The 27,594-nt window shown below is 35.8% G+C and overlaps 2 protein-coding genes across 3 annotated transcripts; one reads left to right on the top strand and one right to left on the bottom strand.

Annotated features, from left to right (window-relative positions):
• The first annotated feature begins 1,638 nt into the window (after positions 1 to 1,638).
• Positions 1,639 to 4,376, top strand: LOC122307352. 2 transcript variants are annotated; one of them, XM_043120199.1, is made up of 2 exons: positions 1,639 to 2,245; positions 4,091 to 4,376. In XM_043120199.1, exon 1 carries the CDS (start codon positions 1,796 to 1,798, stop codon positions 2,234 to 2,236), a length of 441 nt encoding a protein of 146 aa, XP_042976133.1. In that variant the 5' UTR covers positions 1,639 to 1,795; the 3' UTR covers positions 2,237 to 2,245; positions 4,091 to 4,376. The 2 variants fall into 2 exon arrangements, with proteins under 2 accessions (XP_042976133.1, XP_042976134.1); XM_043120200.1 differs by lacking the exon at positions 4,091 to 4,376 and adding an exon at positions 3,497 to 4,083.
• Positions 4,377 to 4,627: 251 nt separating this feature from the next.
• LOC122307351 (aconitate hydratase, cytoplasmic) lies at positions 4,628 to 15,226 on the bottom strand. The gene is made up of 20 exons (XM_043120198.1): positions 14,708 to 15,226; positions 12,988 to 13,092; positions 12,645 to 12,805; positions 12,474 to 12,566; positions 11,669 to 11,854; positions 11,271 to 11,432; positions 10,906 to 11,050; positions 10,665 to 10,807; positions 10,528 to 10,584; positions 10,339 to 10,418; positions 10,136 to 10,211; positions 8,750 to 8,935; positions 8,329 to 8,396; positions 8,104 to 8,222; positions 7,802 to 7,923; positions 6,859 to 6,957; positions 6,295 to 6,774; positions 5,729 to 5,827; positions 5,399 to 5,641; positions 4,628 to 4,990 (listed from the first exon to the last, which is right to left on the bottom strand). Exons 1-20 carry the CDS (start codon positions 15,000 to 15,002, stop codon positions 4,922 to 4,924), a joined length of 2,988 nt encoding a protein of 995 aa, XP_042976132.1. The 5' UTR covers positions 15,003 to 15,226; the 3' UTR covers positions 4,628 to 4,921.
• Between the last annotated feature and the right edge of the window lie 12,368 nt (positions 15,227 to 27,594).

The raw sequence follows: 27,594 nt of genomic DNA, 5'->3' as shown, positions 1-27,594 counted from the left end.
TGAGTTTCAATTTTATATAACTATCATTCATTTAATATTGAGTCGTAAGACGTTTCTTATGACTTGTAAGTTAATCATTTTCCTTTTAAAGTTAAACACATTAATAATGAGTTAGCAACTTATTTTATTGAATTGAAGCTCGAGTGATTAACAGGAATACTATACTCGCTGGGAATATAAAATGTGTAAGAGCAAACTTAGGATAATTATCTAAATTTTACTTCTTAACTAAACTTGAAGTGTTCAAAGTGGATTCATTTCAGCATTAATCATGATGCATAGACGATATTTTTGTGCCATGATAGACGGTATTTTTGTTGACATACCCGGAAAATTGAAGAAGACAGAGAAGAGAACAATGCTTTTTTAAGTCAAATATCTTGTCATTGTATTTGTTGTTAGGGAGTAGGTTTGCATGATCAAAAGCAATAGAATTGGGTCCATATCCAACAGAATGAATCTCAACACAAGCCACTCATGGAATAAATGTGAACACTACTCTCAAGGAATCCATTAAAAAACTATAATGCATTCTCTCCATTTTATGTTGCGAAGGTGTTTGATAAAATGTGAACGCGTCCGTCCGTCGCGTTGGCATCAATTTGTCAAACATGAAAAAATCAAAAAAGCTTTTAGTTGGGAGCTTGGTGGTTGTCTCCCATTAGGTGCTAAAGAAACAAAGCATGGTCGTACAAAAGGAAAGGGAAATGCCCCAATTATTTTCAGCAGAAAACTACGGACTGACTCCATGTGAAAGATGCCTACAGTACTCCAAACTCCAAAACTGTGCAAGCCTTGATCACATTTCGACAAGCATGATATCATGGAAGTTAATGCAAACGAAAGTCCATCAAAAATTGAAAGGACATGTCACATGCACCCGACCCACCACCCATGACATTATGGAAGCTACTGCTAATAAGGAAGTGATCCCCCAAATGGTGCTCCAAATTTGAAGGACATGTCACATGCATCCGACCCACCTCCACCATTAGCATTTGCCGGCTGGCACTTGACTCGAGGTCCAGCACGATTCCATATACATTCTTGCTTTAATTTACACTTTTCAATTCATGATCAAGCAATATATATAATCCTTTTCAAAACTCTCAGATAAAAAGATATAATATGTAGACTTGACTACTATATGTATCTCTCTTTGAATTATAGCCAGTCATGTCTGAGTTAAAAGTAATACAACGCCGCATTTTCCAGAGATTGAGAAAGAAGAAGAGATATAATAGATATTAAGAGAGATTTATTCGAAATTAGAATTAGATTTGTACACATGACGTCCAAACAGCCACTTGCAAACTAGAAATTGTATAGTAAGATTTAATTGTAAAGATAAAAGTGAAGTCAAGAGGTATATAGCAATAACCACGAAGAATTTTGAGTATTGATTAGGGGCCCCTAAAGTGATTTAAACTTTAAACTAGACAATCATTGCTTGTCACAATGCATCACAAACTTTGGACTGATCACAAGGAATCTATTACAGAAATCTCAACAATTAGAAATTATCAATCTGATCGTTAAAGGCAGCCTGATGCACCAACTACGTCTCTGGTGGACCAGGTATCACCACTCTCGCCACAAGCCAAGACAGGGTAGTACTTTTATAATGCTCAACAAAATAGAAAGACAAAAGGGGTATCAATATGTCTAATATATGCGTGGTGCTACTTTCCAGTATGAGACACTGGAAATAATCTCCACCCCTCTCTATATATTAGCAATTTAGCATTTACTCTCTGTCTCTCTGTCACTCTGTCTCTTTCTATCTAGCTCTAACATGGGAAGTTGCATGAGTGGTAGTACTAAGACTTCAGCAGATCAGAATGAGAAAGATGAGGAGGTGGCGAAGGTAGAAGAAGTGGTTGAACAAAGAGAATCATTTACAGGATCCAAGTCAAAACCAGTGACACTACTGCAGGTAGATGGTGGTCATAAGAAGAAGATGGTGAGGTTCAAGCTCCAAGAAGATGATAATGTTGGTGGAGGAAGTACTGAGGGTGATTCTAGAAGTGGGGTTGTGAGGATTCGAGTGGTGGTGACCCTGAAAGAGTTGAAACAGATACTGGATTCGAAGGAGAGCTCCAAGTATTCTTCCGTGGAGGAATTGGTAAGGGAGATGAATTTGAAAGGAAGGAGGATTTGTAGATCTAGAACAAGTTATGGGCCCATAGATAATAGTCAGGGACCAGCTCTGGAGAGCATTTCAGAGCTCCACTAAGGTCAAGTGGTTTGTTCACTAGCACTAGCAACTCTCTCTCTCTCTCTCTCTCTCTCTCTCTCTCTCTCTCTCTCTCTCTCTCTCTCTCTCTCTCTCTCTCTCTCTCTCTCTCTCTCTCTCTCTCCATATATATATATATGTGTGTGTGTGTGTGTGAGAGAGAGAGTTTTAAACAATTTTAATAGCATATGGTGTGACTAATTGATCACCATATTATTGAATGTGTACTAGTTTTGAGTTAATATTGACGAGAATTTATGTAAATTATTAATCCAGTGTGTACGTAGAAAGGTCATGATGAGACAGACAGTGTCACTACTCTTTTACTCATTCTCTCTTCAACATGGTAGTAAAAGACTTGTATTTAAAGTGAAAAATTACTCTAATGCCAAGCATTTAATAAGATCATAATCTTTGCTGACAAAGATCCTCTCCATTTCAAGTAAAATAGATAGTATCATTTTAGGGTAAAACATGGATATTTAAATCATTTCACTTGTCAAGATAATATGAAATATTCAAAATAGCCAACATTTTATAGTAAATGAGGATTATCTATGTCAAGTGAGATGGAGAGAACCTTATTCCACTGAAAAGTCACAAAAAGACTTCTAATAGTCAACGTTTAAACACTTACTTGATCAGCAGACCTTTCAAATAGGAGAGTCCATGCGTCTAATAAAAGCATATTACATTGTTTGAGAGGGACTTGAACTTTCAATTGATTTTACAAGACACTAACACCATCAACCTTAATTGAGACCTCAAGAGAAGGATTGTGGTAGAGGAGCCCCTCCTCTATTAACATCCTCCATTAATAGAGTTCATCAAATTTGTATATAAGTGCTAAATCTGTAAAAAGATCTGACAAATTAACATAACTTAATATGATAAATTAGATTTAGTTTATAATAAGAAGTGTTCCTATTATATGACAGGTTTTTTTTTTTTTTTTTTTTTTTTCATATAAGATCCCTTTGTAGACCTTAGTTCACGCACCAGCTTCCTGCTCTTTAGTTTCTATTTATGTAGTCCTTGTTGATTAACAATGATATAGACAGTAGTAACTTATTCTTCTTACAACTCCGACAGTTCTCTTAATGTGATATCATAATGGAGTGTTACTACGATGGTATCACGTAGTTTATTTAAAAAAAAATACATAATTACAAATACAAAAACCATAGTTTTCTTCCTAGAAGACTTACAGGTTTGTTGTGCCTTGACTAATATTCTTTACCTTATGTGCGATTGAGGAAGGTTTAATGAGCAGATAAGAGACGTGCCAAGCCATATCCTTTTCAGTCCAAGCTAAGACGTGCCAAGACACTAACACCATCAACCTTAATTAAGACCTCAAGAGAAGGATTGTGGTAGAGGAGCCCCTCCTCTAAACATCCTCCATTAATAGAGTTCATCAAATTTGTATATAAGTGTTAGATCTATGAAAAGATCTTATAAACTAACGTAACTTCATATGATAAATTAGATTTATTTTATAATAAAAAATGTTCTATTATAACATACCATATTAGTTTTTTTTTTTTTTTTTTTTTTTCCATATAAGATCCTTTTGTAGACCTTAGTACACGTGCCAGCTTCCTATTCTTTAGTTTCTATTTATGGAGTTCTTGTTGATTGACAACAATGATAATGATGATAAAGACAGTAGTAACTTATTCTTCTTACAACTCCGATGGTTCTCTTAATGTGATACCATCATGAAGTGTCACTACGATGGTATAACGTATTTTGTTAAAAAGAAAATACAAAAGCGATAATTTTCTTCCTAGAAGACTTACAAGTTTGTTGTGCTTTGACAAATGTTCTTTATCTTATGTGCGATTGAGGAAGGTTTAATGAGCAGATAAGAGACGTGCCAAGCCATATCCTTTTCAGTCCAAGCTAAGTTATATTTCTCCTGTTGCGAGACTAAGCAGGCAAGGAAGCTAACTTGGTAGTAGAGTTACACGGAAGATTTTTCGTCTAATGTAATTACTGTTTCTATTTCTAAAATGTTTCCTCGTTTCTTTATGATTTGGTTAGTTCTTATTGGTTGTAATTATTTGATAATAAGGTTATTTTATTGGAAAGTCTTGTAACCAGTTTTCTTCTGTCAAATGTGAAGGTTTATCAATAAAGCTCGGAGGTACCGTCCTCTTAAAAAAAAAATACGTCTCTTTTTAAAATTTTTAGACTCTTTTGTTTTGAATATGTTTTTTTTTTTTTTTTAAATTAGACTATGTGACACCACCATGTCAAGAGAACCATCTAAGAGGTAAGTTTCAGCTGGCCTAATACCAGTACCCTTACAACATATAGCCTCTTTCAGTCTTTCTATTCATATTGTGTTCCCAAGCAATTTGGTCGATCAGCCTTCAATATCATCAATTAACCTCTAAAAAGTTTGTTGCTCTCTTCATATCCGTAATGTGTAACAAAGCACCAGAGAACGAGATCGCAAAAATAGGAAAAGAAAGAGTACCATTGACTAAAACATGCTCTTCCTTTGTTGAAGGCAGCCACCTGCACCTTCAATAATGCTTCAAAAAAATAATAATTAAAAACAAACGTGCAATGAAAGGGGTTTTCCTATTATTAAAAAGTTTATTGCCCGCCCCAGATTCTACAATCCGGAAGAACTCACACGGATATGGCAAGCCTGCTAATCCAACATGCAGTTATTTATTGCTTGGTCAGATTCCGTAAAACATATGGAAGAATGCCTCCATGATTGAAATAAGCCAATTCCACCTGCAAACACAAACAGAAGAATTGGGTAAAGTATCTGTATGTAAACCATCTTTTTTCAATGAGATTGCAGAACTTATATGAATATCGCTCAGAGGATGCAAAACATAAGCACTCTTGCATGACAAAACATTCGATACCATCATATCTCTGGCCTTTAACTAAGCAATTCCTGAAAACCCCCTGAGCAATAGAATAATGAAAGGGAACAAAGATTTCTAATCCACACTTCTGTAATGCATTATTTGATGAATTCAAATGAAAAGTGTCGTTTAAAAGTTCCTATTCCAATTGAATTTAAACATTAAAATTCCAGTCTTGAGTTATGTATTCCTCCAGAACATGCGAATAGCATTCTCTGCTCCGCAACATTGAATGCAAAATGCGCATACATATGAAAGTGGGAAATACCTCAGTGTCAAAGCGGGCGATGCATGTGAAAGACTTTCCAGTATCAGTCGTGACGTCCACATCTTGGCCTGGCTTTATCTCGCTGATTTTGCTTGGGAGGTCAATGGTGTAACGTTCATGACCAGTCAATCCTAGCGTGTCAGCATCCTCACCAGCCTTGAAGCAAAGTGGAATAACACCCATTCCCACCAAATTACTGCGGTGAATTCTCTCAAAGCTTTTGGCAATCACTGCCTTAACTCCCTGTTACATACAATTGTTATGTGAGAACAATAGGCTACCAGGACATGTTAAGATAAGATGATTGAAAGGTGGAACTGAGAAACCCACCAATAACATTGGACCTTTGGCAGCCCAGTCCCTGGAGCTTCCGCTTCCATATTCAGCACCAGCCAGTATAATGGTATCCTGCCCAGCAGCCTTGTACCTCTGAAATAGACACCAACCAAAAGCATTAATCCAATAGTACATTTGGAGATCATCATTATTACTTGAGGGCAGCAGCCATGAACCGTAAAAAAATTACTTCAAATCACTGGTGATTATTTCAGATGATTAGAATTTTCCACTCAGAAAATGTGCCAAAAGTTCACACCATTTTTTTATTGGTATTATAACAGTTCACATCATAACAAAGGTTAATAAATCTGGATGAATTAAATCTGGGTGAATTTACCTAATATGTACAAATGGGAAAGGAAAGTATTGATATAAAGCGCATTCTTTTGTTTAATTTAGTTCAGTCCAGAAGTTCACAGTCCAGCATTACTAAGAGATCGAGTGTGTGGGCCACCAAAAAAAAAGGACAAATATGCTAAATCATCACAAGAATAAACTTTGACAAGGAAAGAGATCAGAATGAAAAACTGTGAACAGCGTGAGAAAAAGGAACTCACCGTTGCTGCATCAAAAACATAGTGTTTCTCTCCTGTAGGAATGTGAATTGTTTTTGGGCCCACTTCCCCACTCAAGAGCTTGTTAACAATGCGGATATTGGCAAAAGTTCCCCTTGCCATCACTTCATCATTGCCACGGCGACTTCCATAAGAATTGAAGTCCTTGCGATCAACCCCACGCTCAAGAAGGTACTTCGCAGCAGGACTGTCTTTGTGAATGTTTCCAGCTGGGGAAATGTGATCTGTTGTAATACTGTCACCAAAATTTAGTAGGCAGTAAGCATCCTTTACTCCATGAGGTCCGGGAGGATCAAGAGTCATGTCCTTGAAATATGGGGGCTCGTGAATGTAGGTTGAATTGGGGTCCCATGAGTACAGGGCGGCAGTTGGAACTGAAAGCTGATTCCACATGGGATTGCCTTTCGTAATAGCCTCGTAAGTACTTTTGAACATTTCAGGCAACACACTGGATTGAACAACCTAAACAGTATGTCATCCAAAGTCAGTTTATCCCATACAGATTCTCAAACAATATAACAAAACTTTATCGTTATAATTTTCTACCTCTGCAATTTCTTCTGTCGAAGGCCAGATATCCTTAAAATAGACATTCTTACCATCCTTCCCAGTGCCAATTGGCTCCTTGTCGAAGTCAATGTCAACCTGGAAAGGAGTTTCAAGTTACCCAATTTGCATGTAATAGGTCATTAAAAAGTAACAGAGAAAATCACAGTAAAATAACTTCTAAATGATTCTTCTATATATCAACTAAAAGTAAATGTGTTACAAATATACTAAAAACACATGCTGAAATTAAAATTTTATGAATGTCTGGCTCTCACACAGCTAAAACACTCTAAAGCTTCTAAGATTTTTGGGGGCATGACATAAAAGTCAGGAGCTTTGGCAGAGAAACAAGTGCTGTGAGGTAATACAAAATGCCTCTACATATCTAGTACATGTCCCCTTTAGACAAACAAGATACTCTGCTAGAAAACATTTTTCCATATCAAAGAACACAAGATGTTGTCCAGAAATTGCATTTAAAGTTATACAACATGAAACTATCCAGTCAATGTCTACCACCCAAGTGTTGAATGTGTCAGGCAATCAAGGGTTAACATGAAGACCTGAAACTGGAATTTGCAAATCGTGTTGTCCTCGGTCATTATATAAAACTTTAGGTACTGATTAAAATTACATTCAATGATTTGTCTCAATGGCCATATGAATAGAGTAGACTTATTCAAACGTTTTTTTTTTGATAAGTAGTAGACTTATTCAAACGTTAGGTGTAAAGATGTTGCATGAAGCTTTATCTGAGGAATCTTGCAGACAAAACAAGTACACGATTGACCTTTCTATCATTAATTTTTCACATCCAATGGATGAACTCTTCAGGTTTTCCATACTTATCTTTGGCCCCATAATGGACTATCATATCAATCTTCCCCAACTAACATATACAGACATTATAGAAACTAATACAATGTGCTGTGCTACTTACCGTGCCAGCAAGGGCATAGGCAACCACTAAAGGAGGAGAGGCAAGGTAGTTAGCTCTTGTCAATGGATGAACACGACCTTCAAAATTCCGGTTCCCAGAAAGCACGGCAGCTGCTACAATGTCTGCATAAACACACCAATAAATGTAGTTGGGGATGATGATAACATTAAACAAGCACAAAACTAATATGAAACTTTAAACGTAAAAGCCAGGGGATGAGGAATATAAGTTAGCATTCCTAAGCTCAAGTTACAGCTATTATCTATCCATTACAGAATATCAGCAAATTATAGAGACATTACCATTTTCCGAAATAGCAGAAGCAACCGATTCATCTAAATCTCCTGAATTTCCTATGCATGTTGTGCAGCCATATCCAACAATATGGAAGCCCTGTTGATTAAAATATTTTTGCAGTCCACTGCATCAAACAAATCCAAATTTAACACAGTTACCTGGTATGTAAGGGAATCCAGCGGTAACTTTGATTGTACAAAGTAAATACCATCATATTTAACAAGAAATACCTTTGGAGCAAATATTTTGTAACAACTCCAGAGCCTGGGGCAAGACTTGTTTTTACCCATGGTTTCACCTGGTAAACCATTCTTGAATGAAATCAATGAGAAAATAAAAGAAAGAATCCAAGACATTAGAACATTAATCTCCTACTTTCTTATAGCAAACGGAAAGAAAGTTGTATATGCCAAATTTGAAACACGGGGAAAAGTTGGAGGGCGGTATTCTTATAGCTGAGACGCATAATAAACATGGATAAAACTAACCTTCAAACCAAGTTCACAAGCTTTCTTATAAAAGAAATCAATCTTCTACTTTCTTACAGCAAACGGAAAGAAAGGTTGTATATGCCAAATTTGGAACATGGGGAAAAGTTGGAGGGCGGTATTCTTATAGCTGAGATGCATAATAAACATGGACAAAACTAACCTGCAAACCAAGTTCACAAGCTTTCTTTGCAACAAGACCTGCGCCAAGCATGACACTAGGGTTTGATGTATTGGTGCAGCTTGTGATCGCAGCAATCACAACACTACCATGCTTAAGCTCTGCTGGTTGTCCATGGAATGAAAACTTGGCCACTTTTTCTTGTACTTCTTTTGGTATAGCAAATCCCTGCCGTACGGAAAGACATTTAGAAAGAATGGTAAGCAATATAAAGAAAATCTAGTTCCCAAATAAAATAAATGACATGTGATGGCAATACAACTACATCATAAAGCAACAGATAGAAAAGAAAAGTGTGCCGTAGATGGATAAGAGTTCTATCCAGTTGTGGGTCCAGTAGAGGTCTTGGGAGCCAATACTTGTGATGAAACATGTCATATGTACACAATAAACAGACTAGATAAATCCATGTAAAAAACCAATGTTCCATGCTGGGGAATGCACACCCTTAGAGAGAGAGAGAGAGAGAGAGAGAGAGAGAGAGAGAGAGAGAGTGGGTCATCATGTAAAAGGGTTTTAGTGAAAGCATGTGGCTGAGGATCTGCCAGGACTGAAGTGACTGGAGATATAAAATTGCAGCCTTTGCAGGAATGACATGTGGGTAGTAGCTCAGATTGGAGGTGCCCTCATGTTCAAAAGGATGAAGTAGCCATGTTTGAGAGCCAGTGACCTTTGATTTGGATAGTAAAAGCAAGCGACAGCAGAATTAGTGATGATAGGACAGCAGAAGAAATGGTTGATGCATTGATTGTGAGCAATAGCATAACTGGTGCAGAATTAGCCAATTAGAGGCAGTGAAAATCGTAGTTGATTATGGTGGATCTGCTTAAGAGGTAACTACAGCAATGACCAACACAGAATCTGGCAAAGGCAAGGGGAATTGTGATTAAAAATACTGATGGAAACGATTTTTTTTTATAGGTAAAAATACTGATGGAAACGATGATGATGACCCAGCATTAATTATTAAGAAAGTGAGAGTGATCATTGATAACCATGTTCTATTTTAAGGTTGAACACCAGGATGTCATAGGTCTTAACAACAATGATGAACAGATCTAACTCTGGTCCATCCGACTTGTATGGGATTAAGAAAATTAACACAATCCTTAATGGAACTAGATATTTCCAGTCCAGTAATGAACAGGGAAAAAATTCTGTCCTCGATACTGTATTATTTGTTCAATCATTGCTCATAGATATACATCATAACTAAACAGTTATTTACATGCTCAGTTGAAGCTATCGGGTTTGGCAAAAGGGATTACAGGAGAGTACAAGAACAAATAAAAATTAAAATAATTATAAAATGCAACCAAAATAGCATGTAAATTAACAAGGTTGCTTGAAACCAAAGATTAGACTAACCTTGAATCCAACTTTGTTATCAAGACAAGAATGCCAATCAGATTTCATTTCTTTTAAAGGCACTCGATCATGAGGCCTACAAAAAAATAGCAGTTAATATAAAATGAATCATATGATGGATATATGAAATATGATTTCAACAACCAAAAATCAAACAAAGTAGAGTCAATGTGAGAAAGTCTGTGCAAGAACAAAGTATACACCTCTTTGGTCCCGAGACACAAGGATCAACATCCGCGAGATCCAGCTGTAGATAAGAGGAGTACACTCTTTCTTGTTGAGGCTGAATACAGATAAAATAAGTTAGTATTGCATCTCAAAGAAAATTTGATGCAAGTAAATACTCAAAGAACGACAAATAAAAAAAAAAAAGAGGAAAAACAAAAGGACACCTCGTTATAGTCAACAAACAATTTATTTGCCCGGAGATAAGCTTCTATCATTGCCACCTAATGTTAAGAAATAAAAAAGTCACTTGATGCTATGAGAATTTCACATTCCAGAGAACAAAATATATTTAAGTACTGACCGTCTCATCACTTCTTCCAGTTAACTTGAGATACTGTAAAGTGATATGGTCTACAGGAAAGAATCCCATGGTTGCCCCATATTCAGGAGACATATTGGCAATAGTGGCCCTATCAGCTAGTGATAGTTTACCCATGCCATCCCCTACAAGCACATACAAGTATGATTACCTTGTGTCTATCTAGTCGCTTTAGCAAACAATCGCAATTTAATATTAGATAACTTCATGAAAACTGAATTACCATAGAACTCAACGAATTTTCCAACAACGCCATGCTTCCTCAGCATTTGTGTCACAGTTAAAACCAAGTCGGTAGCAGTAACGCCATTGCGCAATTTTCCAGATAACTTGAACCCAACAACACCAGGCAACACCAAGCTCATGGGCTGTAAATGCCAAATATAGCAAGGCATTAGAATCATAAATTCCATTGAGCGGCAAGTTTTATATAAAGAAAATTAAATAAATGAAGTACCTAGATTCAATCTGCCTCTTTGCAGTCCTTAAAAGGATTTTTTTTATTGGCACCAGGTGTCCGGGAACAGCATCCCGACTAATCCCAGGGGCCTTAAATGATTATAACTTATATGTTCAGAACTTAATTACCTGACCAAGCATTGCCGCCTCTGCTTCAATACCTCCAACTCCCCAGCCAGCAACTCCTAACCCATCAATCATGGTTGTATGGGAATCAGTTCCAACCACACTATCAGGATAGAGGATGCCATCTGTGTTGAAAACGACCCGTCCAAGATATTCAAGATTAACCTGAGAATTCAACACATCAAGTAATTCCGTGCCAAGTCCACATGACCATCCAGAGATTTAACATTCTTGATTTTCATTTGCATATATAAATTGGAAAGGAAAAGATATGATTCAAATACATCGAATGAGATATAAAAGTGAAATGAAATTTAATTGTTGCAGTAGATTTAATACATCGAGGTAGCATGTAAGGTGACAATATGTGATCTTCCATGTCTGCATCAAAACTACTTTACCTGATGCACAATACCAGAACCAGGAGGAACAACAAGCATGTTGTGGAAAGCAGTAGACCCCCATTTAAGAAAAGCAAATCTCTCCTTGTTTCTCTGAAATTCAAGATCCATATTTGCCTGGACAGCATTGTCAGACCTTGCTACATCAACCTGAACTGAATGATCAATTACAAGGTCCACCGGAACCTGCATGTTTAGAATGGGAGCTGTTGAGACAAACAATAATTGAGAATATAACTAGCGTACAACATGGAATATTAGCAACATCACACAATGTAATAATATTTAACAGTTATTTATTTTTTAGAGTTAAAAACAAAATGGCTCCAAGAATAAGAATATGAATTGTGTTAAATAAAGAAGTGTTAGTAACATTTAACACTTTTATTAGTCTCTTAACTTATCTAGGAATAAGAAATGGCTCCAGCAACTAATAACCAAGGGCAAAATGAGATTACAATACAGATGCGTTATAGTTTGAGAATTGCTAAAACCACAAAAAGACTTCACAAAAGTAAAGTCACAAACTGACATAGCTTCATATAATACGTTAAATCTACTTTACAATAAAAGTAAATTTACAATCTGACATACCATATCAGGCCACGTCAATTTGTGTGTTTACTGCAACATTCCTTTGTTGCCAAAGCATTTCTCTTAAAAAACATAAAAACTTATTCAAAGCCAACACACATCTAAGATTATTAAACCAAAATTGAAACTTCTAGCCCAAAATATAATATCAATTATCCATATCAGTAACTTCAATGATACCACATGGATAGGTCATAAGAACAGCATGTACCAAAGGATTAATCTTGTTAGAATCGCTTCCAAGTTTGTTCATGGCATCCCGCATACAAGCAAGGTCGACCACAGCTGGAACTCCAGTAAAATCCTGGAATCAAGTAAGAAACCTTTGAAGAAGAAGAAGAGTTTAGAATAGTTTCCAAGCATGCTTAGCTCCATTAGATACCTGCAAGAGAACGCGAGCAGGCTTGAAAGGAATTTCAACTTGCTTCGGAGAAGATTTCTCCCAATCAATAATTTTCTCAACATCTTCCTTCTTTACTTGGAAGTTATCACAATTGCGAATCGCGGACTCCAGGAGGATTCTGATTGAGTATGGCAACTTCTCTGTTATGCATAAATGAGTTAATAATATCAGCTGGTGTTACAATAAACAACAACTCATTGCTTAAACATGCCGAGACTGATTTTTATTTCATGTTCAGTCACTGGAAGACCCCAATGACAAATGAAGTTATTTGCTGCAAAAAAACAACCGTATTGCAGGAAAACATGGTAGAAAAAATTACCAATCCTAGGATCATTCAAAGATGGAAGGCTGTAAAACTTTCCAAACTCGCCACCTCCTGGCTTGGGAAGACTTGTCAAGTTAGCCTTGAAAGGATTTTCAGAAGCTGAAACCATAAAGATGAACAATCAGAAGATAAATTTTCCTCCTAGTAATTAAGATGTTCTAATTCAAAGACTCACATTACACTCATACGCTTCTTATTTACAGAGAAAAAAAAATTATCAAAAGCTACTCATAAGCTGAATCTACCACCAACGAACCAAAATTCTCAAACCAGTCATTAAAGTAGTAACAAGAAACAAATAATAATAATAATAATAATAATAATAATAATAATAATTTTCTTGATTTACAATCCTTAAATGTCAATCCTCGGTTGAAGCGCTGACAGAAATGCAGTAAATGAAGATAAACTGGAGAGAGACAGAGAGACAGAGAGTCGCAGTTATATTTCTGTTTGTTTTCTTCCTACTTCCTCAGATTTCTTGGGACCAAACAGAGCGTACAAATACTAAGCTCAGCTGACTAGAGTACTGGATGTATCATATATAGGGCTGCCGGACCAAGCGGACCAGACCGAAGCTGGGACCAGTCGGTCTCGGTCCCAAAATATGTGGACCAATGACATTCGGTCAGTCCCGGGGTCTACAATTTTGGACCGGACCGGAACGAATTGGACCGAATCCTATATATATTTTTTTTAAATATTTTTAATAATTTAATATATTATTTTTATATAGTAATTATATAAGTTGATGTAATTTTCATATAATTTATTATCATTGACTATATAAAATATAAAATAATATATGCTATCAATTAATAATAAATCATAAATCATATGATAATTTATGTCATTATATGTAAATAGTTAATACATCATACATTCATACATTTTTTTTTATAGGTTATACATATATTCATACATACACTACTATTTATACTTAATTAAAATAATTAGATAATTTGTTTTTAAATACCTAAGTTGCAAGCAAACATGAATAATCTATGTATAAACAAATTATTTAATATTCATTAACCATACATAAAATATATGATATTATTAATAATTATGCATTCTGAAGAATAAATCTAAGCTAGTAAGTAGTAACTATCAACATCATAAATATAATTAAAGTAAAATATTTTTTTAATGAGTTAGTTAAATAATCTACACTAATAATTAACTTAATTTTAATTTAGTAATTTAAAAAATTAATAATTTATTTGAAAAAAAGGAAAAAAAAATAATTAGACCGGACGGTGCTGTCCTTATGAATGTTCGGTCTAGTCTGGAGAAAATGATGGCCAATTTCAGTCCATCACCCCCAACCGGACTGGACTGACCGGACCGATTTAAACTTATAGGACGGAAGACCTCATGAATTTTTCAAAAATCACATCATTTCCAGGAATATATTAGCTATATTAACAGCGTTAGAAACAGAATCCGTTCATTGGCCCCGATCACAGAGCATGAAAGCCACCGGTCTATGAATCACGGGGGGATTGTAGGCAAATATGAAACCAAACAGAGCACACAAACACATAGCTAAGCTCAGCTAACTTGAAATGTCGGAAAAAATTCCTTCCTTTTTTTACTTCGCTCTCAGCACGCAAAATCGCCATACGTTACAAATCAATCAAGGAAAAAGAGGTGATTTTGTTTTTTAAAATCACTCCTAACGATATGAAAATCAACAAAACAGACGCCGTACCCATGGTGGCGATCTTTCTCTGGAAGCGTTCGATGACGGGAGCGACGGCCCTGATCTGAGCGCGGAGACTGATCGGGGAGCGCCAATGGACACCGTGGCTCCAGCGAGGGGAGGAGCAGCAGAGGGAGCGAACAGCAGAGGAGGAGAAGGATCGGCAGGCGCGGGGAGAAGGAGAAGACGCAACGAAAGTTCGAGAAAGCGAGGGAGAGCGGAGGGTAGACAGAAGGTAGGAAGAAGAAGAGGTAGAAGAAGAAGAAGAGGCAGCTCTGAGGATGGAGGAGGCGTTTAAATACATGATGACGCTCGACAACGACGAGGACGAAGCTGGGCAAGCATAAACATGAAAACGGCGTCGTATCTCTGACGTACGTGCGTGCTTTGCGAAGGATGATCAGAGAGGGCGGCGTGTGGAGATTGTGAGAGTGGAGAAGACAGCGGGGAGAGGGGGAGGGATGGGCAGGGCTTAGGGCTGTGTGCCAGTTTATACAAGTTGACGAGGAGCGAAGCCCTGGTAAACTACACGGGCAGAGGAAGTAACGATTTATTAATTATTTGCCTGTCATAAGATATGTTTCCATTTTTTTTTATTCATCCAATCACCTTCTCCCACATCATTCGAATATACCGGGTCCTCCTTCTCCGATATTTCACTCCACAATTGTAATGCCGAATTTTTAAATTGAAATTTTTTATTTATTAATTTTTATAATATATGATTTATTATTTTTATCTTTTTATTTAAACACATAATTAAAAATTTATCTTTTAAATTTCATAACTCGTATCGGTTAATGTTTTTGTCCATCCATTTGATCAATTTTCATTTTATTTCATTATCAATCTACTATAAGATAAAATGTACGTCACACTTATCGACCTATAAGGTAGATTGAACGGGACAGGACGAGTACGGATGCAAGGATGAGTTTGCATGGTTTGAGGAAAAGATGGACAAATATGAGACTATTCATAGACAATGTGAAGCCACATGTACATGATCATACAGGTTTGCAAAGCTTTTTATAGTGGGGGGGAAGGGCATCATCCAAGTTGTTTTTGTTTGGCTTTGATGGAATAAGAAGAGTAGGAGTTTGCACCACTCAATTTGCGCCACCCGGAGAATCATTTGACTTCAATTATTCCCCCCTCGACATGAATAATTTACAATGCACATCCACATGACATCCTAATCATATGTACCTTCTATATTAATTATTAATTATAATATCATAATTTAAATATTCCTTTGGTGAACTTTCCATATGGTTGTGCCCTCATTTATGACAACAACGAAGTCTATTAAATGTAACGGTCGGGGCATGTAAGTGTTGACGATTTCATAGTTTATGTTTCTATGGGATGAATTTTTTTTTTTTTTTTTCCTTTCTTTTCTAAAGTGGAGGAATTTTTTATTTATGGTAAAAGTTTTTTATCAACTTCTTTTTTCTTTTTCTTTTTTTATTCTAAGCAAGTAAGTATATCATAAATACAGAGGTTACCAAAAACAAGATTCAATGAGGTGGGAGTTCTCAGCAATCATCCCAAGATCAATAAATATAACGCAAGCGAAATAATAAAAAAAGAAAAATCTGGAGCCAAAAGTTTGGCTCTCACCCATTTCCCATAAGAGGAAGTCACTTGAAGCGAATTTTACATAGTTTGATAAATGGACTATAAAACTATAGCTAAAAGGCACAATAGATTGTTTTGTGTTGCATTTTGCTATGCTGGACTGTTGAAGTAGACCTTCAAGACCACTTTATATTGACTATTAGTTAGGAAAAGTAAGAACATAAGAAAGTAGTAACCAGAAAATGAGTCAAATCGCTGGCGAAAGACCGCCACTGGCTGTAGAGGTGTGTGTAGCTCATATGCCACCCTTAGCAGTAAAGTATAGGTTGGATCTAAAAAGATCCAAAGCCACTGACTCCAATGGTGTTGTGCGAGGCAGCAAAAGATCTCCCCTCGCGCGGCGGCACGTGAGTCTCACGCGGAGTGTGAGCTGCACATGAGACGTATGCGCCACACTTTTGATTCTTTTTCTTTTGTCATCTAACAGATCAGTGGTTGTAGAATATGATGGTGGGGTGCATGGCAGTCATAAGAGACCGGTATGCAGCAGATCGATGCATTTATGTGTTATAGGTGAGAAACTAAAGGAAAACCAAAATAAATTTTTAGACAAGTCCGACGAAGACTAGATAGGGGGAGGGAGGTTGGAGCCAACTCCCCACCTCCCCTCTAGCCGAAGAAAAAATGGTTATACTGAAAACAATAGTAGAAGGACATATCACTTGGAGAGAGAAGAAAAAAGGGCTTCCCAGATCCCCTATCAACTTCTTTTCAAACATATAAAACTTCTCGTATCAATATATTTCACTCACTTAGTCATTAAAAATATGTTATTTGAATACAAAAACATATTAATTTAAGGTGAGACCAACACTCTCATCTCACACATTTACAAATATTAATAGAAATATTATTTAACCTACTATTTTAAGCTGGGATCCATAGTTTCATAAAAATCTATAAAACTTTCCTCTCAACTTCATTTTTTTTTTTAATACATTGTGGGAGGTGCGTCGAACCCATGATCTCCATTTTGGAGATGTGGGTCTTGTGCCATCAAGCTTCAGGCCTTGGCAACTTCATTCTATTCATTATTCCTAAAAACTTTATAATTTTTAATACCCAAACATCATAGCTCAATGGTAAGCCCAACAGGCATAACCAAATCAAATGCCCCTATAGTAGTAAGATTGTTTGCTTGTCACATAGGTTATCTTTCACAACATGTAATTGGTAGTAGCTTGACAGTAGATCCAACTACTAGAAGTATGAATTAAGGTACATTGAGTGAAAAGTCTTCTCTCTGTCGTCACCTTGGTGAAAGAGGAGAAGGATATTGATTCTTTACCCCCACTGAGTAAAGAGAAATAGTCTCACGGTGTGTGGTGTTTTTTCATCTAACGATGGAGAATCTGAGTGAAGATTGGGAGAAGCTGAGTCTAAATTGGAAGGAGAAAACAATAATAGTAGAGGACTTTGAAGAGTTGAAAACCTATGAAAGGAGTTTGATTGATAGTCTTTGTAGGTAGATGTATTAGGAAAGAGGTAATTAGATCTACCTTGCTTAAGATGTGAAGTGTCAATAAGAATGTGAATTTTAAGCCAATTCGAAACAATACGTGTCATTAGTTTTGCAACTGGTAAGGATAGTGATCGAGTATTGGCTAGAAGACCTTGGCTCTTTGATAATAACTTGTTTGTTGTGAGACCATTCGATGTGACTTTGCAACCTAGCCAAATTGATTTCCATCAAGAGTAGTATTGGATTCAGCTTTACAATTTGCTCATGGCCTGCATGAATAGGAGGATTGGGGAGCATATTGGAAAATTCATCAGTATAGTGGTGGACGTTGATGTTCTAGAAAACGATTTGGGGTGAGGAGGATATCTTAGAATTCAGGTGGAGGTTGATGTGAGGAAGTCAATTGTGCGAGGGCAGAACTATTACTTTAATCAAGAAGTATGTGGGTGCCAATTAAGTATGAGAAATTTTCCAAAATTTGTTTCAAGTATGGAAAAACTGTTCATGGATCGATTGTATGTAAATTTGGGATGGAAAGAAACAAGATAGGCATAGATAATGATAAACAATTTGGATAGTGGCTAAGAGCCATGAGTGGAGGATGGTGACGAGGTGGGGGGCAATCCATCATGAATACTGGGTCTTGACCAAATTCAAGGAAGTATGATGATAAGATAGAACATGTTCTTCAGCCGTCATGTTTAGTGAAGGGTCAGGCAAGTGCAGCGGTGGGTGAGTTCAATGAAGGGACGGGTGAGAGTTAGGAAGCTAGTGGATTCTCAAAGGTTGTTAAAGGAAATCACATTGGTTAAATCAAGAGAGGGATGTGGCAGGGAATAAGGGAGTAGTTGAAAAAAAAAATTGCATTAACTCGGTCTATGGATGTTCAGGTTTTAAATGGGATAATGTGGATATACTTAAATTGAGGAATGATAATAGGATGGCAAAGGATGTTGTCATTATGAGCTGGACCTAGTGGACCCATAACTAGTTTGAGAGGTATAATGGAGCAAACTAGACCAGTGGGGATTAATATTCAAGATGACCAACATCTACTTTCCAACGAGAAGCTTGAAACTACTATGGTAGTTGACAACGATGTTGAAGCAAAAAGACATGATTTTAGTGGGAGAATGAGTTGGAAAAGAAGGGCTCATCAACACAAGTATGGAGGGAAACAAAGGAATAAAGGGCAGCCTTCTGTTATGTCTTCTAGAAGAAAAATGTATGGTTTTATCTTTATTTGGTGAAGAGATGGAAGTGCTTAAAGGGAGAAAACAAAAATTGAAAAATGAACTAGTGAGAATGATGTGGACCTGGGATCGAGGGTAGCTGTCAGTTAGCCCTGCCGAGGATTATGAATTTCCTAAGTTGGAACTACCGGGGGCTTGGAAACCCCCAAATAGTTCATGATATTTACCAAATGGTAAAGAAGAAGTCTCCTAAAATAGTGTTTCTGATGGAAACACTAATTTCAAAACATAGAATTGAAGTAGTTAAAAAAATTAAAAAAAAAAATGGGTTTTTATGAGTGTTTTATGGTAGACCTAATAGGAAGAATTGGTGGCTTAGCAATCCTTTGGAAGCAGGAAGTTGATTTTTTTCATATTGCTAATTTTTCTCTGAGGCATATAACTAGGTGGTTTAAAATGCATGATCAGTTCACTAGATGATTGCTAACTGGATTATATAGCCATCCCAATGTTAGTACAAGGTACTTATCGTGGGAATTACTGTCACAATTTATCCTTGGTAATGTGCCATAGTGTGTGTTGGGTGACTTTAATGAGATTATGCTTCAATCAAAGAAGGTTGAATGTAGATCTAGGCCTAAGAATGAAATGGGGGCCACTGTGGAGAGGAATAGTTTGTTTGATCTTGGGTGTAGGGAGATTTTTATACCTGGAGCAATTGACATGATGATGATAGCTTCACTAAGGAGAGACTAGACAAAATTTTAGCAAATATACATTGAAAGGTCTTGCATCCAAATGTGATGGTTGAATAATTGACAGCTCGAAATTCGGATCATAAGCATGTTGTGATGTTAATGCTAAACAAGATAAGAAGAGAGGATCTGGTAAGGAGAGCTTTCAATTTTAAATTTGAAGCTTGCTGCTCTAAGGATGAAGAATGTGGTAAAATTATTGAGGATGTATGGAAGAATGAGCAAATACATTCTGTGGAGAATTTGCAATTAGCTCTTTCTCATTGTAGCATAGAGTTATCAAAATGGAGCAAGACTAGATCTACTGGGGGTGAGAAGGATATTAAGCAAAAACCAGAAGTATGAAAAAAACTGTAAGAGCTAGAGGGTCCAAACAATATTAGTATGATTAAGAGCTTACAAAAGGAAGTACGGTAGTTGTTGGAACATAAGGACATAAGGTAGGGGCAAAGGGCTAAGATCAAGTGGTATAAGCTGGGAGATAGGAACATAAAGTTCTTTCATATGTGTGTAACTCAAACAAGGAGAAGGAATAAGATCTTGAAGGTGAAGAATTTGCAATTAGTTATGAGAACAAATCTGCAGGATATCCAGAGGGCTTTTGAAGATCACTATAGGGATATGTATTTTTCGGTAGGAGTATAAAAAAAAAATCGGTAAACTTATAAACCGGACCAAACCGGTGGGATTGGTCTGGTCCCGAGTTTGGTTTGGTCTGGTATTGATTTTATTTTTCTTAAAATCAGTCCAGTTCTGATTTTTCCTTTTCTAAAACCGAATCGGACTAAACCGGACCAGCTTAAATATATATTTTAATTTTTCTATTGTATATAATTTTCATATATAATATCTAATTATGTATAAAATAGTTTTGAATTATATGATAAAGTACCAATTAATATAATATTAAATTTTAAAATCTTATATTATTTTGTTTATTATATTAATAATTATACTAATATTATATAATGCATATTAATAGTTATAATAATACTATATCATTATATATCATAATATACTATAATATATCACTATAGTCTATAATACAATTATAATATATATTATAATATACTACAATATATTATCACTATAGTATTATATACTATAATATATTATATTATATAATATATATATAATATAGTACATTAAAACCAGACCGGAAACTGATAAAATTAGAGTACCGGTTTAAGAGGATAACCAGCGCGTAATCGGTTTTGAAAAATATAAAACCGGTGCATACCAATTCGGTTCTAAATTTTGTCCAAAATCAGACCCGTTACACCTCTATCCACATGGCCTTCCCAAAAGGCAATTGAGAACAGTTTAAGTTATTTACAGCCTAGAGTTACTGAAGGAATGAATGAACAATTGGAGAGAGTTTTTACTAAGAAGGAAATGGAAGAGGCTTTAAGTTAAATGGGTCCATTAAAGGCTGCTAGATCTGATGGTTTTGTAGCTTTTTTTTATCAAGAATATCATAATGTGGTGGAGGAAGAGGTCACAAATGTAGTACTCAGATTTCTTAATGTTGGAGCTTTTTATAAGGGGATAAATAACACATTATTTTAATTCCTAAGGTGGAGAGTTCTACTGTTGTGGCTGATTTTAAACCAATAAATTTATGCAATGTTTTGTATAAGCTTATTGCTTAAACTCTTGCAAATAGACTGGAAATGGTATTACTTGTTGTTATATCATACAACCAGAGTGCCTTCATATATGACAGGTTAATCTCGGATAATATTATGATAGCATATTGCACACTATGAAGTATAGACAAAAGGGGAGAGAATGGTGTATGGCTCTGAAGTTGGACATGTCAAAAGTGTATGATAGGGTGGAATGGGGGTAGTGATGAAGAAAATAGGTTTTGGTAGTAAGTGGATTGAGATGATTATGAAATGTATATGTACTGTTAAGTATTTTTTGTTGGTGAATGGTCAACCTAGTTATGTTATGTACCCAATAATGGGATTAAGACAAAGTGATCCATTGTTTCCTTACCTTTTCCAGTTGTGTGCAGAAGGACTAAGCTCAATGTTACATGAGGCTGAGGTAGTTCGGGTTATAAAGGTGTAGCCATGAGCAAGGGGGTACCAGTATTACCCATCTACTTTTTGCAAATGATTGTTTAATTTTTTGCAGGGCCAATACTAAACAATGGAGTGTTGTACAACATATTTTGACAAAGTACGAGATGACAGCTGGACAGAAGCTCAACTTGTAGAAAACTTCACTCTATTTCAGTTTTAATACATGTATGGAGGTATGGACTGAAATAGTTAATATTATTGATGCAACAGTGTGTTGTGATGTAGAAAAATTTTTGGGGTTGCCTGCTATGGTAGGTAGATCGAAATACCAAAATTTTATAGGGATATATGGCTAAAAAGAATTCAGTGGAAGAAATGGAGTAAGATAGGGCTATCAAAAAGTCAATGAGGGTTGGGCTGTAGGGATTTTGAAAGCTTTAATCAAGCTATACTGGCAAAATAGCTTTGGAGGTTGCTTACAAAACCTAATTTTTTTAGTTGCAAAAATTATGAAGGAAAAATATTATAGACATGGGGATATTTTAAACTCAAAAGTGGGTTGTGGACCATCGCAAATATGGAGAAATATTTGGGGGTTCAATGTATTGATAAAGGAAGGTATGAGATGGAGAGTGGGGAAGGGAAACAAGATAAGAATATCTGGTGACAAGTGGCTACCTACTGCTTTAACTCATAAGATTCAATCTCTAGTTAAGAAGTTGCAACAGGATAATTGTGTAAATAAATTGATTAATCATAATGGCTATTGGAATCTGATCTAATTAGTGAAGTACTAAATGAGGATGAGACTCCCACGAAGTAAGAGAGGACTTATATGGGGTCTTACTAAGTTGAGACTTTTTACAATGAAGTCTGCATATTTCTTAGCATATCATTTGAAGACTTCTAAAGGTGAGTCATCTACCCACACAAATGGCTTAGAGGTCTAGAAGAAACTTTGGGACTTAAACATTCCAAACGTAGTTAAGGTTTTCATATGGAGAGCAGTAGGTGATACACTTCAAACAATGACTAATCTATTCAAAATGAAATTTATCCCTAACTGCATATGTCCAATATGTGGACAACTTGAGAAAACTAATACTCACTTGTTATGAAGTTGTGTTGTTGCACATGACGTTTGGGTTGATTCTTTAAGTTGTCTACAAAAGTGGAGCTATGTAGATGGTAACTTTTTTAATATATGGGAGGAGTTGGTTGCAGATTTATAGAAACCTCAGCTTGAGGAGATTGCTTGTATTATGAGAAGAATATGATTACGAAGAAAAAAGTTTGTCTTTGAAAGCAAATTTGATAGCCCCAGTTCTATGTGGATGAAGGCTAGGGATGAAAAAGAGGAATTCAGTAGGCACAATTGAGCAACAATCTAGCAATTGAAGAATTCACTCAGAGGGCAAGATTAGCACCTATTAGATGGAAAAAAACCTGAACTGAAGTGGTGTAAAGTTAACTGAGATGGAGCCTTAGATGTTAACAAATGCAAAATGGGTGGTGGTATTGTGATTAGGAATTGGTAAGGGGAGCTAGTGGTTGCTATGTGCGTGCCGAAAAATTTTGTAACTAATCCTTTGCATGCTGAGATACTGGTATTGGAGAGAGCTATGAGAAGTGTTCTAAGCTAAGGATAGATAATATCATTTTTAAAGGGGATGCTCAAGCAGTAGTAAAAGTGGTAAAAGCCACAAAACAGAATTGGTCGTGGTATGGATAGATTGTAGAGGACATCAAGGAATTTTTTCAAGGTAGAAATACTTGGAGATTTCAACATGTGCTTAGAAAAGAGAATCAAGCAACTATAAATTAACTAAGTTTTCATTATCTTGTGAAAATGAGTGTGTGTGGATTGATAAGGGACCTAAAATGATTATGCAATGTATCAGTTCTGAAAAACTATGTAATGCATGAGTTATGAATGAAAGGTTGGTTTATCTTAATATATATATATATATATATATATTCTAGAAGTATATCATGCTTATTGGCTTGTATTTCATTTATTAGGATATTTTTGCTATCGCTTCAACTGCTTTTCAAACTTGTTATGTCACTTCTCCAATTAGAGTTTTCTCTTGAATGAATTTAAGTACATATGTACAGAAATTTAATTGTTAGTAAGAATGGTTTGTGGATTACAAATAGTTATAATGGTTGTAACTAATTGATAACCGTTATAGGCCAATAGGTCTATTTGAGAATACATGGTACTACAAACTTTTTAAAGCGGATAAAATATGAACGCTTAAGCGAAGTGAAGTACAATTAGGGTATAGTAATTTTGCATAAATAAGTTTTTGCTTGCTAGTTAAGAGGATAACAAGTTACATTCTTAAAAGTATATTTCTATAACTATAAAGCAACTACGTGTAAAAATGACGAAGGACGAAACTCAAAACGTGAATATAGAAGAAGACCAGATTTAGTCATTTCAATAGTCTTTGATGGTTGTACGGTTATCCAAAAGATGAATGAGTACTTGAATTCATCAAAAATAAAAAGTTGTCTATTTGGCCTTTGGATCAAGATACAAGCTTATATTTCTAACTTTTCCAAAGTTGTATCTCACTTATTGTTAGGGGCCACCTAAAGCCTCCAACTAAAAGAGAAAATGTAAAGACTACCATTAAATTTTGGCATGATATATGATGTGGTGATATGGCACCCAAGTAAACTTTTCCATAAGTTTTTAGCATAACAAGCATGAAAGAAGCCTCGATTACGCGCCTCTTCATTCTCTCTAATGGCACTCCCCAATGGAATGTCACATTCCTTAGAGATGCTTAAGATTGGAAAGTTGCAGCTTTTTTGAAGTTATATAACCTAGTTTACTCCACCTAGTTATTGGTGGGAGTTGAAAATAAGATCTTTTGGTACCCTTCTAAGATAAGGAAGTTTTCAGTCTGCTCTTTCTATAAAGCCATGACAATGCATAGTACAAATTCATTCCTATGGAAGAGTATTTGGAAGACAAAGGCACCTCTAAAGGCAAAGTTTTTTATATGGACGGCTTCCCTATGAAAGATCCTCACTTTAGACAATCTAAAGAAATATTGAATCATAGTCTTGGATTAGTGTTGTATGTGTAGAAAGAGTGGAGAGTTGGTTGACCATCTACTACTTCATTGTGAGATTGCCGGAACATTGTGGAATGAAATTTTTGCTTGGGTGATGCAGACACAGGTAGTGGAACTTCTAGCTTCTTTGAAAGCCAGTAGGGTAACTCTCAAATTGCCTCTATTTGGAAGATTTCAATATGTTTATGGTGGTGTATTTGGAGGAAGATGAATGAAAGAAGTTTTGAAGATCAAGCACAACCAACAAAAGAGCTTAGAAGTCTATTTTTCAATGCTTTGCTCCATTGGTCGATTGTAATTGATTTTAGAGTTCTATTACATACATCATCTCCTTACAGTCGATGCTCACTAAATCTAATGTAGCTAGGTCCCACTTCAAGCATTACAAAAAAATAAGAAGAAAAGAATAAGCCAGAAGAAAGCACTTACAGTTACAATCTGGTGGATATCCTACAAAGAAGAAAGGAAAATCGTCTGATTTCGAGCAAACGCAACTTCTTCTTTGCCTAGCAAAATCAGCACTTCTCCTCCATTATTTTCATCCCTAAGATTTGATTACTAGGCTTTAAGGGTGTTCACATTTGACCAATCTTACAAACTAAAATATTGTTCATTTTCTTAATGATCACTGTGGAGTTTAGGGTAGCAAAAGAAAAAAATGTTCAGCTGGATTTTTCATGAACAATTTTGTTGATGGTCTTCCTTGATTAAAAATCTTATCACTTTAAGGTGATTATAGTGTCCAGCATCATGTAAGGCTATGTCTTTCTCTTTGTTCACCATCCTAAACATCTCCTTGACTACTTCAGCCCCACTTTCAAGATCTTGATGATGTGGATATCTCCCATATTCAATCAGAACAGCATGTCCATACTTGCTACGACATGTAATGGAGTTTCATCTTTGGCATTGACTTGATCTTTGAAAGCCATGATGTTTTTCTTTTTTTTTTCGATAAGTTAATATTTATAGGTTGAAACAAAATTACATAAGAGGTCCAGAGTTTCATTTAGTACAATGATATAAAAGGTGGATATTTTTCACTATGAAAGTCTAATAAATATTGAGGTATTTGAATGTGGAGTATGCTGCCAAACAAGCTATTTGTAGTGGCCCATTGCGCCAGTTGATGTGCCCATCTGTTCTGATATCTGTGGATTTTCTGAGTTGAACAGCTTTTGAATGACTTTAGAAGAGTTGTAATATCAGTGAGATTGTTATGGATAGACCAGTCTGATGAAGATAAAGGGTATGAAATTGCATTAGTGACCACCTGACTGTCTCATTTGATTATTATTCTAGTGAGATTGAATCGAATGGCTTCCTCTAATGCTAACTTTACAGCCATGGCTTCTCCAAATGTAGGATTGATAGATTCAATTTTTTAAATTATTGCAAAGATGATTTCTCCATTATTTGATCTGCATATAGCTGCTGCAACAAAAAATTTATTCCTGACAGCCATATTATAATATAGAGATACAAAACTTTCTAGAGAGGGAATCCACTCTAGAGTTATGGATGGTGAATTTTTTTTGGTTATCAACAACAATTGGTCTTTTTTGAAGATTTTTGTCACAGAGTTTAAAAATATTATAAGAGTTTGACTTGGGTGTTTGTGGATAATCTGGTTTCGAAGGAACCAAAGAGAGTCCATTGCTATGATAGCAAAGAGTTGGAAATTATGAGCTTTATCTTTATGGAGGTTTAGAAGTTTGAGGTTCAATATTATTCTGGTCCACTCATAAAAAGGATGATTATCAAAGAGAGATATGTCTAGAGGTCAGGGTGAGAGTTTCCATAAGATTTTTGAGTTGGCACACTTGAGGAAGAGATGCTCAATTGTTTCCTCTTCAATTTTATGAAGAGGGTAGAGGGAATCATTATATGAGAGGGTTATGAGAAGTTTTAGTCTGGATCTTGTTGGTAGAATATTCGAGACGGCTTTCCAAAGAAAAATTTTTTGTCTATCTTAGATTTTGATTTTCCAGATATGATTCCAGTTAGTTTTTGTAAGGTGAGTATTTGGAAAATTTGAGTGCTGTTGTGAGATCTAATGAATTCATAGGTAGATTTTATTGTGAATTTTTCATATTGATTGTTGGTCCAGATTGGGTGGTCAGGCATCCTTGGAGAGTTGCTTGAGGTAGGTGAATTTTTTGGATTGCTCTAATATAGATATCAACATGAAATAAAGCAGTCAAGAGAATATCATTCCATCTTCTGGGTTGTTCTAGCATTAGAGTAGAAACTGTCAGATCCATATCGAATTCGATTGAAGAATCGTTGGGGGTGGGTCTAAAAGTGTTCAGACTTCGAATCCAGGGGTCTTGCCACACTTTTGTTATGGTTCTATTTACAATCTATTTGCAAAAGTTGGCTTGCAGGATGCGCATGGTCTTTAGAACACTTTTCCAAAACCAAAAATTTGGAGTTTTTAGGGTGACTTCCAAAAAGGATAATGAGTGTAAATATTTTGTTGAGAGGAATTGTTGGCAGAAATTTGATTTTTGTGTTATGAGGTTCCAACCAATTTTTGTTATGAGAGCTTTGTTGAAATTCGAGGTTATTTGAATTCCTAGTCCACCTTTGTGTTTTGGTTGGCATATGGATTGCTAATTCTTTGGGATAAATTAAGACTTTTTGCTTGGAGAAACCCCATTAGAAGTTCTTGAAATTAGAGTCAATATTTTGCTGACAGTTTTTAGAAGGGTGAGAGA

Source organism: Carya illinoinensis, chromosome 4, assembly GCF_018687715.1.
Source record: "Carya illinoinensis cultivar Pawnee chromosome 4, C.illinoinensisPawnee_v1, whole genome shotgun sequence".
NCBI lineage: Eukaryota > Viridiplantae > Streptophyta > Magnoliopsida > Fagales > Juglandaceae > Carya > Carya illinoinensis.
This window is presented reverse-complemented; position numbering and strand designations above follow the sequence as displayed.

Excerpts from the sequence above, each read along its gene's own strand:
- LOC122307352 (XM_043120199.1), top strand. The coding sequence starts at position 1,796 with ATGGGAAGTTGCATGAGTGGTAGTACTAAGACTTCAGCAGATCAGAAT.
- LOC122307351 (XM_043120198.1), bottom strand. The coding sequence starts at position 15,002 with ATGTATTTAAACGCCTCCTCCATCCTCAGAGCTGCCTCTTCTTCTTCT. Across the intron at positions 10,419-10,527 it reads TGTTTGTTGACTATAACGAG|CCTCAACAAGAAAGAGTGTA; the intron begins GTGTCCTTTTGT and ends ATCTGTATTCAG. Across the intron at positions 10,212-10,338 it reads TGTGTCTCGGGACCAAAGAG|GCCTCATGATCGAGTGCCTT; the intron begins GTGTATACTTTG and ends ATTTTTTTGTAG.